General features: G+C 40.0%; 1 protein-coding gene across 3 annotated transcripts in view; it reads right to left on the minus strand.

Annotated features, from left to right (window-relative positions):
* Positions 1-12,263, minus strand: part of limch1b (LIM and calponin homology domains 1b) — a 60,205-nt gene that overhangs the window by 35,304 nt on the left and 12,638 nt on the right. For all 3 annotated transcript variants that reach the window (XM_072434890.1, XM_072434881.1, XM_072434873.1), the window contains exons 4-5: positions 11,096-11,294; positions 1,675-1,933 (exon numbers count right to left, since the gene is read on the minus strand). In XM_072434890.1, the coding sequence (XP_072290991.1) occupies positions 1,675-1,933; positions 11,096-11,294 (458 nt within the window). The remainder of the gene's footprint in view (positions 1-1,674; positions 1,934-11,095; positions 11,295-12,263) is intronic.

The following is a 12,263-nucleotide window of genomic DNA, read 5'->3' on the forward strand; positions in this document are numbered from 1 at the left end:
ATTGAGTGATTTCTGACAACTATTTGATTCAAAAGTTCAGGAGCATCAACATTTGAGAGACTGAAATCTGAATTGAGAAAAAAAAAGAAAAACAAGAAGAAACCTCCATGTTTTTTGGAGGTTTCTTCTATAAAACACCCAAAGATGTTTCTGAGTTACATTTCTGAATAGCTCCCAGCATGTTTTCCAACTATATTTTTGAAAAGTCTTTAATCAATGGGAAATTGACAAATTTACATATTTTTTTTTTTACATTTTACGGTTTAGTTTGTGTTTTTCTCTTGTGTTATGAAAAGCGCTATACAATTGTTATGTATTATTAATATTATCATCAATGAAAATATGTGTTACATTTTCAACATAAGTTAAGCCACCACAAGCTTCACATTCTACAAATGTTTGCTATTATAGTAAAACGTGGTCCATGATCATACATCCTGGTCTACATAAGGTTGCATATCAGTTCAATCTAACTCCAACTAAACGACTGCTACAGAATATTTCTAATTCTCCCTGGGATTAACAAAGTTTTCTTGATTCTTAATTTGCTGTAATTTATACAATCACAGTGCAACTATTGTATTTCCCTGATCCTTGACAATCCTCAGGAACAGATTTCAAACTCATGCAGAGGAGCCAAGAGTGTTGAGAGCCCAAGCAGAATGACCTCTGACCTCTTAGAGTAAATCTGCTGTGTTTTGTCCCTGCACAGTATATTTCACACATTGTCTTCTGTCAGTGTGGACTAACATCTGGGCTCCATCAGAGCCTCCCCGGGTGAATGCCTGAGTGAGCGGAAGCAACAAAGCAAAGGATTTACTCCATAACACTGTCCGTCTGCACAATGAACGACTGCAGGGAATCCACAGCTGACGTCTACGCCTGCTTTACAGTGTCAGTGGAACTCAACAGGGCAAAATGGAGATCGCTCTTATAAAAATACATTGTATGGTTTAAGAGTCACTGTTATCTGAGGCCGATACCGGAGGTTGTTGATTTTTGTGCTGTGAATTAAACATGACTTGAATATTTATTGGGTTTACCATATGATATTAAACCATCACAGCCCCTAACAACTACCTGCACTGCCCCTTCACCCACAGGAGAGCTCCTTTAGGGACAGGCTGCCGTCTCTTCCATCCTCCATGGACAGGCTCTGGAAAGGGTTTGTCCCATAGGCCGTACGTCTGCACAACAGATCCCTTTAAATATATGTTTTGTATCTATGATGCATTATACAACTATAGGAAGTAAGCTAACTATGCCTCCTCAGAAGTATTTAAACCAGTCCGAATTCCAGAGTGAAATTGATCATCAAAAAGGAAAAAAAGCAGCCCAAAGACAAATCCAGAGAGTAAAATGTTCAGTCAGGCACATGTCCCCCTATGTCCCATTTGTCCCAGTGTTTGTTAAATATATCCATATTTAAATTCAGTCAAAGAGTAAGTTTTTCCATATCATTGCAGTTATTTCAGTCCAGTGCTTGATGGTCAGCTCTTTAATGATCTTTCAGTATTTAAACCCAACTTATGACCCAACTTAACAACCATGTGGAAAGACAAATCCCGTGGTCATGGAAAAGATGTCAGTGTGTTTGAGAAGGGTCAAATCATTGTTATCGAGCAGAGAAAACATCTAAGTCCCAATAAGAATAAGGTGGCCTGTGCGTCTCACCTGAGCGGCCGCTCGCCCCCGACAGGCGAGGTGGCCGTGCTCCAGCTCTTGCGGCTGCTGTCGCTGCTGTCGCTCCTCTTCTTGCGCAGGGGCAGGGGCACGTAGCCGCTCTGGTTGCTCTTGTTGGGGAGGTACTGGTTGAATGGCATGGCGGCTTTGGGTTCGCTCACAGAGGTCCGGCGCGCCAACATGTCGTCTTTACGCACGTCCGGCATCCTCCTGTGGAAAGGGCCGTCCGACTCTGAGTCACTGCCGCGGCCTGAGGAAGAGCGAAGACAAGTTGGACCCAAAGTCATGCAGTGCGATGCTTTCAATATAACAGGGCAAAATGAAAGGAAAACAATGTTAGATTCCAGGAAGGGGATCCAATCAACACTAACGAAGCTTAATTATCCACGTCACAATGGGAAGATCATTTTATACCTCTTTACGGTCACTTTCACCGTCTTAGGGGGGCTATTGCTTTACACATTTTTACATACCAGAATATTTTTCAGTATTTGCAAAAGTAAATTGCTAATGCTAACGCTAATGCTAACGCTAATTCCTGCCTAGTAAGGTGTTCCTTGGATACGTGAGCTATGGCGTCAGGCCATATGTTGCACCGGCCCTGCGTTGCTTTAAGTGCCAGCGCTTTGGGCACGGCTGCCAAGCAACGACATCAGTGGGAATATCAAAGCCTAAAGAATGAAGCCTAAAAGATAAAGCTGTGGCGGAAGCGCCGAACATCAAAGAAGGAGAGGAAGATGAAGAAGAGTCAGCCCTGGAATTAACCCGCTCGGACTCTGAAAAATGAAGTCTAAAGAATAAAGTCTGACGGTAATGTAACACTTGGATACTAACCGCCATAAAAAACCTTGGAACAAAGTACCGCCATAAAACAACAACTGTGAGGAGACCTTGCTCAACACCCGGTCTGGAGAGACGGGAGATGGCGGAGGAGAGTGGATCGGGGATGGAAGACATTCTGGACGGCGTGGAGGAGCAGCCTTTTCTGCCTGCACGTGCCCGGAAACGTAAAAAGTCCCTTAGCTCGTCCGAGGGTTCTGGGAATGAGCAGCAGGATGAGGCTGAAGCTATTGACATCCGGGGTGAGAGCAGATACTGTAAGGTGATCATAAAGCTTGCACAGGATAGTGCATCCTTTAAGGAGTGGAATTCAGTGGCATTGTCAAAGAGCCTAACTGTAGCTGTGGGAGTGATCAAGAGTGCGAGTGTCCTTAGAGATGGCTCGCTGCTGGTCGTGTGCAAGGACGCGGCTCAGCAACGGAAGGCGATTGGAACTAAACGTCTGGGTGGAAAGGACATTCTTGTGTCTGATGCTGAAAGAAACACGGTCAGAGGAGTTATCGTAGGTGTCCCTACGGCGACGTCTGTGGATGAAGTTAAGGAGAATTTGACTGGAGTTACGGTGGTGGACGCTAGGCGTTTGAAGGTGACCCGGTTTGGGGTAAGATGTGACAGCTTGTCGGTAATGGTAACACTTGAAGGGAGGTGCCTGCCTAGTAAGGTGTTCATTGGGTACATGTGCTATAGCGTCAGGCCATATGTTCCGCCGCCCCTGCGTTGCTTTAAGTGCCAGCGCTTTGGGCATATTGCAGCGGTCTGTAGAGGGAAGCAAAGATGTGGTAAATGTGCAGGAGATCATGAGTATGGGAAGTGTGACGTGGGTGCAAAACTGAAGTGCTGTAACTGTGGGGAAGAACATAGCTCTGCCTACGGGGGATGCAGGTTTAGCAAAAGAGCTGCTGAGGTGCAGAAAATAAAGGTCTCTCAAGATATATCCTATGCAGATGCAGTCAAGAAAGTTTCAAGTAACGAGTTTAGAGTAAATACAGAGAGAGGAGCCAGCGCTGCTCCCAGCCAGGACGAAATGAGAAAGGCCAGCGTGGCTCCCAAGGGGTGTGAGGGTTTCAGGAGTGGAGGTCCCAAGTGTGCAGGTTCCAGAATTAATGAGAATACCCTGGTTGTGGATAGAGAGGATTTTGTACTCTTTATGGTGGATGTTGTAAACTGTGCTGCTCAGACTCAAAGCAGAACTGAAAGGATCAGGATCATTGCTAAAGCTGCAGGGAGATTCCTTGGAACAAAGGAGCTTGATTGGGCAGATATAGAAAACAGGCTAAAGGCGCTAAATGGGAGTCGGAGTGATGGGGGTCTGCTTTTGGGGAGTCAGAGTGATCAGAGTGACGAGATGGGGGTGGGGGTGGTCTCCTGTCCTCGTCCAGTCTCGTAGACGCACGGCTACCAAGCAGCGACATCAGTGGAAATATTAAAGCCTATAGAATGAAGCCTAAAGAATAAAGCTGTACGGTGGAAGCACCGAACGTCAAAGAAGGAGAGGAAGATGAAGAAGAGTCTCCCTGGAATAAAGCCGGTTGTTGTCTGAAACAACAACAACTATTCTAGTCACAAAGACATATCATGACCTCATGGGCTTTGTAACACCAAAGCAATGGAAGGAGTACTTTTACGGACTACGACAGTCTGAGGACTACGAAAAGTCTGAGGAATAAAGTCTGGCGGTAATGCAACACTTGGATGCCAACCGCCATAAAACAACAACAACAACAACAACAACAGCCATAAAAAACAACAACAACAACAACAACAACAACAACAACAACAGCTCATTTTTGTTATAATCTGAATTCTGTCATAGATTTGAGCACAGAGAACTCCTCCATGGATGTAACGGATCATGTTTACATGAGGAGGAGCCAGTGAGGAATCGTACAAAGAATCTGACTGAATCTGTCTGTGAAGCACAGACGGTTTTACTTTGCACTCGTCTGAATCAACCTCATGAACATCTAACAGAAAACGTGGTTCCTGAAAATACTGCCAAAATAACAAATGTGCCAGTTTCTAAAGTAAATAAGAACATTTTGGGTCATCAAAAATCATGGGAAAAAGGTCTCAAAACATAAAAGGAGGAAATATCAACGAAGGCTCAAACGTTCAGAGTCTGATTTTGCAAAAGCGGAAAAGAACAAACCGAAGAAGAGTGACCTGACATACAAGGATGTACAGAAAGTACAAAGTACCATGAAAGAAGATACAAAAATGACTCCAAATTTTGAAAATTTGAATAATATTCCTATTATTCCTATTCTTCATGTTCATACTCGGGCATTTATCTTATGTTTTGTATACATTGAAGCGATGTATATACTCAAATGATATAATTGTATAATGAACGAAAGCGTGTATTCTTAGAAATGCAAGAGCTAAATGTATGTACACATTATACATGAATGTAGGTTTTACACAAGTATAACGTGTGGTAGTACTTTTTACCAAGAATACAGACACATTATCTAGTTAAGAGTGATCTTTTATTCCCTAACCCCAACTCTGAGTAGTTACTGAGCCTATTTGTTCATTATTTTCCTCCTTTTCAGTAGCATTTTCTCCATAATATTATAAATGAAAACAGAGTTGAGCTAACTTGATCAAGGAGGGACGGGATAATATTTTTATGACACTAAAAACAGATTTGACCTTTACAAAAACAATTATACAAAGAGTAAATGTCAAGCCCCAATGATTAAAAAGACATACTTATTTGTTTATGAAAATTAACTCAACATTATATAAAAGAGTGTATTCACGCATAGGATATTGGTTTAGTGTCACAATATACCTAAATAAATAACATGTATCATATCATATCCTTCATATCATATTGTCATTTGCTTTCTGGAAACATAAACTAGTGTGTGCTGATTATCCTGGCAGTTGAGAAGGGTAGGCAGACAGAGATTGCAGCTAATTGCGAACGCTAATGCTGACTGTCAAGGCTCTGCAGAACCTAAAAAAACATGACTGAAAAAGGCTGTGAGGAGTGGAAAAAAGGGAATAACTATCACTTATATTTTCTTAAACAAGTTAGTACAAATATTTTAGATGCCACCATCAAATATTTGGTCTAGCGTCAAATATATAGCCAATAATGTTGTTATTGCATATAAAATACAAGATTTAGGCCATATTTCCCTTTCCTGTAATGTAGACTAAACAGACACTCGCGTAACAATGTCCAAAACCAAGAGCCATGTTGAACGACAGACAAGGCAACAAAACAGCCTTAAAAGCATTAAAATAACACACATTCCATAGACCAACGCAACAAGATAATAACTTGATTTCATGGAACGAGTCATAAATCAGGTGTGGATTTACATTAGGGGGGCGGTGCGGAGTAAATACTAGCCTACAACATGGAAGAATTCACTGGGGAGTCTATCAAATCTTTAAAACGTAGACGGCAACAGCTGGTTCTGCCAAAGTGCATGTCTCAAGGACTTTCCTCGTCGTGGGTCTTAAATTCCACGGCAACACGCTCCCCTTTCACCAGACGCATTGATACGCTTCATGTTGTGTACAATTTTCAAACATCAATGATCTTCAAGCTCCATTTTGGTCCTTATTTCTTTTTTTTTCTTGGTTTTCGTCAAGGTCTTTAAAAATTCCTTTGGAAGATGGACCGCACATGTGCTACTGGAATTCCCCCGTTCCTTCCTGGGCACTCCATATAAATCCATTGAGTTTATGTCCGGACTGGGTTCTGTTTCCAGGCTCTAAACCTTTACTTAGAAATAAACGTAAAGATGCAATGGAACATTTGAACTTGAGCAAGTGGAAAAGATTGGACAAAATTAAAGGTACAGAATGATTTTTAAACACATGAATAGAAAACATGAATGAGTGTACCAGCGCATACGGGAGTGGTGATGTAAAATGTTACAGAAATTGACTGTAAGAGGTGTAAAAGAGGGATACAAATGAAAGGTGGTGCAGAGTTTTTGAAGCAGTATTTTACGGTACACGTCATAGAGTAGTAGACCCTTTCTATATAATCTTTTGTATTTTGCTCTATTCTTATTCGCACAATCCCAAAACAGGACATGAACAGGGCCAAAACTCAGGACTAAACTAGGTTCAAACTAGGATAAGTGTGATTCTACAGTAAAAAAAACAACAACGCTATCAATAAGGCTATGTATTTTGATAATTGTAATAATTACTTTACAAACCCTGCAACACATGCAAAAAGACAGTGACATTGTTTGAATCAATATGTAAAGAAAAGATCATCAATAGACTTTCTTTGTATTCTCAATATTTCAATCTTTGGTTAAAAATGTCTCAGGGTACAATAAAAATAATCATTTGAATAAAAAAAATAATCGCTGACTAGTGGACTACTAATACTAATATTATAATAATAACATAATAACTTATTTGGTTATAAAGATAAGAAAAAAGCAATTGTAAGGGTCAGCGATTTGGAAAAACACATGCAGTTTAATATTAAAGGAAGAATAGAGGCTTGAGCATAAACCATGATTTTTACAATATTTGAATTTAACAACTATTACCTGGCAAAGCGCTATTCCAAACAAAGGTACATATTTAACAGATAATGAGCTGCAGAAACCACATGAACGGTCTCATTTCCAGGAGCTATTCTAGGGAAGATATTGTGAAATTGAATTGATAAAATGTGATAAATATTCCCATTGAGCATTAATAAATTGACTGGACAGAAATCTAACGGCAACAGATATGATTTCATGTGTGCGAGGAGCGTACTGACCAAAACAAGGCCATATGTTCGTAAGAAATCCTTCCAAACTGTAGTCCAGGGGCAGCTCTGTCTAAATATACTCGGTATGTGTTTGATATGACTCTCTCTGGTTTTGGCCCGGAGCCGGCAGTGGGGCGTGGTCCAGGATCATCTGGAAAACTGAGAGGAGAGCTTTTCTATGGGCTCATTTATCAACATCGCATCCATCAGCAAAACTTGGACCAAACAAAAGAGCAATGTCGATATCAAGTTTCTTTCTCAGCTTGGATTAAACTGGTCTTCTGTCTCCTAATTGCGGGTCGGTGAAGTCGGGAGGCTAAAGCAGAAGAGTGAAAGAGCTTGTTCAAAGGTCGGGGCGGGACGGTCCAGTTGGCGATGTGCATGTTTGTAAATGGAGGCTTTTGTTCTGGCATTATGGAGATGGACTGATAAAGGTATTGTTGTGAGGAATTCTATCACCTCTCCGGACTGTTCCACCAGAGGCTCATGTGAACGCCAATATTGTATTAAAAAAGACAGGAAATATCAAGTGACATTAGGTCCTTTGAGATTTACATTACGAAAACAAATGTCTATTCTATTCTTCTTCAATGTTCTTTCTTTTATTTTGTATCATAAAAACAAAACAGAGAGTGAAAAAACTAAATGAAAAAACAAAGAATGAACCATATACCAAATAAAACATTAAAAAGTGAGTCAGGCACATGCCCCCCATGTAACTGTAGCCAAAAGTACATTCCACAGGTACACTATCGTTTTCATTTGCCATTTTTGGTTGTTGTTTTATGTCCAAGATTTTATGTTCATTTGTTGAACAAAATGTCTGTTTTCTTTTTCTCAATTTTCTTTTTTTAAATGTTCATATAACAAAGAAACAAACAAAACAGGACAAGACAAAAAGAATAAACTATAACATATGTACATCCCATTTGTCCTGGTGTCTGGTAAATTTGTCCATACTTAAGTTCAAAGTGAAATTTTACCATTTTGTAAATATCCAAAGTTTGGCTCTGTCCCCCTCTACTCTACAGGTATCCATCAATCCACTGTTGGTGGTTCATGTCCTTTATAAATGGAATATCAACATTGAACAAAATGTGCTCATTAGTCACACAATTTAATTGTTTCTCATTTTCACTTTTGAAGAATAAACTCTACTCTACAGTGTTGATAATGAATAACTTTTTCCTCTGATTGATTAGACTCTGCTCTCTCTTCTGAAGGAGCAAGACCAAGAATTAGAGATAGTGATGGGGAAAAGAATAGATTGACTGTAAATGTGACTGATCAGAAACAGAGTTAGATGAGTGTAAAGTCTTTTGGAGTTTACAGATTCTAGAAATACATGAGCCTGGCAAGTGTTGATACAGCCATCGTCTTGTAAAGTAGTTCTCTTAATGTCTATTTGGTTGTTCATCTCTGTTTTTACAGGCACTGTCCTGTAGCGTGCGTGTTTGTCATGTTCTGATATCAGCTTGTGTTTGGTAAATGCACTGTGAGACCAGCGTCTGCTGCAGAAAATGGACAGTTGTTTGGATTGTTTTTGGCTGTACAGTGCATGACTGTTATGAATGATTTGACTACTCTTTGAGCTGGATCTGGTGCTTTGCAGGCAAAATATAGCTTGTTTTGTTTTTTTTACTTGGAGAGGCAAGAGTGGGTGTATTTTTTGAAATTCTGTTTGCAATTTAGTACTTTATGGTACCGTAATCATCATCAGTCAATAATACACATTTTTGAATAATCTTGCAACTCTACTACTATTCTACTAACCCTAACCCCCCAATCCTGACCCAAACTACCAACAGTTTGTCATTTGGCATCATAAATCATTTTGGTTAAACTTTGGTTTTACGTAATTAACCAACAGAACACTATAACTCTTTATACTATAAACCATCATATTTAAAGTGCTAGAAAACATTGCACACATTTGCCAATAAGTTTCTTCATGACTTGTTTACATCAGTGTGTCTACTGTAATCATCACTGAGGTGTTTGGTTTCCATTACTTCAAATCAGTCAACTCTGTTTTCACCTCATTGTACAAACAAACCCAAGTGTCTTAATCTGCCTCTAGCTGCTGTCAGTCAATTCCATCAACACTGGCTTAAAACAGGCACGCCGCTGTTAGCTGAGGATGCTTGGTTTGCACAGAGCTCCTTTTGTGTGGAAATCCCCATTGAAAGAATACCACAAAATGACTATGATGCAAGATTCAGCAAGTGACAAAGTAGAGATGGCGTCATGCAGTACTTCAGTTAATATCTGCAGCGCTTTGACAACCTGCTATATGGAAATAAGTTCTATCAGAGCAATAGGAAAGGTGTGGAAAATCTGATGAAACACGTGATGCTAGCTTGTAGGAATTGTGGTTTGCAGACTGTGATGACAAAATAGTTTGTTAGGTTTGTTGCATGTTTTGTTATGAATGAAACAGTGAGACTTAAAATGCATGTGTTTCTGCAGAAGACTTAAGACTGAATAAGAGAATAAGAGAAGAGAACATAAGAGAATAAAAGGGCCCTGTTCTTTAAATGTAGCTTTGTGTTGTATTAAAAGCATGTTGTAAATCTGAAAAGGAGCTTGAAGTAGTGTAATAACAAGTATTGACTGTATTAAATTCAGTGCTATTATGCAATTAACCAATGAATACAGGTATGAAAAACTTGGTTAGCACTAGAGAGGGTATGATATCGATTTTTTGGATGGGCAGTGTAGTAAAAAAATGCAACACAAGAGCTGATTAAAAAACCAAACATGTGAATGACAATCTGCTGCTTGTTACAGTGAAGCATTGCTATGAAGAGGCGGGGCTTATCAGTTCTGCAGTTTTGAACAGGAAGTCAAAGGACCCGTTTCTATTACTGAGCTGTTTTAGATCAATATTGTGCTTTTACAGTGACAGCATTTTATATTATATTCTACTTATGTTAGTTCAATACAAAGTACCCGAAAAAGCATAGTATGAAGAACAAGTCTATATGTAATATTGTTATAGATATGTGTTTCCCACATGTGAGAGCACAGATATGGTGTATTCTGTGTGACAGGCTCTGGGCAGTGTCCTCTACAGCAGTAGCACTGTCCACAATGTGCCTCCTTCATCTGCATCATGTAACACACACCACACTGTCACAGAAGTGCATGTGTCTGCTAAGCTCTCATTTTAACCGTCATATTTTAGACTGGGAATGAAATAGTGCTGTGGGACAGAGAAGTCTTTGATGGAAAGCAAACTATCAGAAATCATTGAGGTATGTTTTGGGGCACATTATGTTCTGTATTATGTAAGATAAACATCCAAAGAGGCTCATTAATGACTATACAAAACTATGATCATACATTCATATTCATAGTAAAGTGCATAAGAAGCTAGTTTCCAACAAACTGTACACACAGACTATGTAGTTATTGGTACAGAAAAGAAACAAAACTATCCCAAAGGCTGGCTACAATAAACACTGAAAACCTTCCATTTTGCAAATTGCTGTAATGTCTGCCACATCAATAATTTTATACAATCAAAATAAAAACTTACAAATCTGTTGAGGTCAGTCTGCTCTTCTTCCAGTTTAGTCCAAGGTCGAATCCATTTAGTGTTTTTGATTTGGTCCAAGTTGAGTCCAAGTTTAATCCTCGTTTTGATGTGGTGTGTGTGGAAGTCATGAGTATCCCGCAAATGTGAATGGACTGTAAAATGACCTTCTTATCTTCAACAAGACTTATGCTAATTGCATTGCTATATATACTATGGGCCACCTCTAATTATTTCACCTGAACCCCATGAGTAGAACATAATCATTAGTGTGCGTGTGAGGGCCGTACCATCGCTGTTGGCGCGGGGGCCCAGGGCGTCAGGGGACGGCGTGTGTCTGGAGCGAGAGCCGAGGGAGTCCAGACTGTCGAGTGAGTCCTCTCGGCCGTGTGCAGGAGGAGAGAGAGAGTCACTGCGCTCCGAGTCCCAGCTATCGATGTAGCCACTGTCCCTGATGCTGCGTCCGGGGCTGTCCGCCTCCTCCGCCTCCTGGACAAACAGCATTCTCCATGTAAAATGGGGCTAAGAAAATAAAAAATACACTTGTAGAGGATGATTGAGTATTGACGTGACATTCATTTTTGCATTATTACATATGCCTTTCTAAATAATATTTTTCTACCTCAAAAATTCAACTCAATAGTGTGCAAAATATCCATAAAGTACACTTAGTTTTAGAAATAAGTTGTGCTTCATTTCTTCCTGTGTTGTGACTTTTCTTCAAACTTGTGAGTAACTTGTGTCAGGGAATGTTAATAATGGTAATGTTGGTAAAAAGATAAGTACCGTACTTTTTGGACATGCATCACGACTGTGTACCATCTTTCTGTGTAAATATCTCGTATTACAACGTAACACTCACTCGCTAAGCACAAGCTCAGGAGCAGATGAACCAGATGTGAAGACACAGACACAGGTAAGTCAGCTCACACAGAGTCATCAAGGACAGAGGGGACAAGAGGGACAAGAGGGACAGAGGGGACAGTAGGGACGGCTGGGATGTGTTTTCTGTTTGTTAAGCTTCAAAATGCATTACGTTTTATTACAATCCAACTCATATTACTCATACTCTGAGAAATGAGTCTGATTGGGTCCGCTGCGCTGCGGGTGCGCTGCGAGACCCCCGGTTCAAAAGACAACTGGCGTACAAAACCGGCGTTATACATATAGTACATATAGTACCGTTAGTATATGTATAAATATCTCACGTTTCAACATGGACGACTGCGGTTTATTGACAGGTGCGGCCTGTACATGCACAATTTCTATTTTATTTGTAAATCTTATTCAGGAGCGCTGTATAGCCCGGGTATATACACATTCTACTTTAAATGTATACAATATATTACAAGATTAATGCTGTAATCAAATACCTACAATTAAAATCATTACAAGAAAGAAAGGCCTTACACCTCCAAACATCAAGTACACAAACAACATAAATTCAACTCTGTTCTT

The sequence above is a fragment of the Eucyclogobius newberryi genome, unplaced genomic scaffold, assembly GCF_026437365.1.
Source record: "Eucyclogobius newberryi isolate DKJ021-1_F unplaced genomic scaffold, fEucNew1.0.hap1 SCAF_11, whole genome shotgun sequence".
In the NCBI taxonomy this organism is placed as follows: Eukaryota; Metazoa; Chordata; class Actinopteri; order Gobiiformes; family Gobiidae; genus Eucyclogobius; species Eucyclogobius newberryi.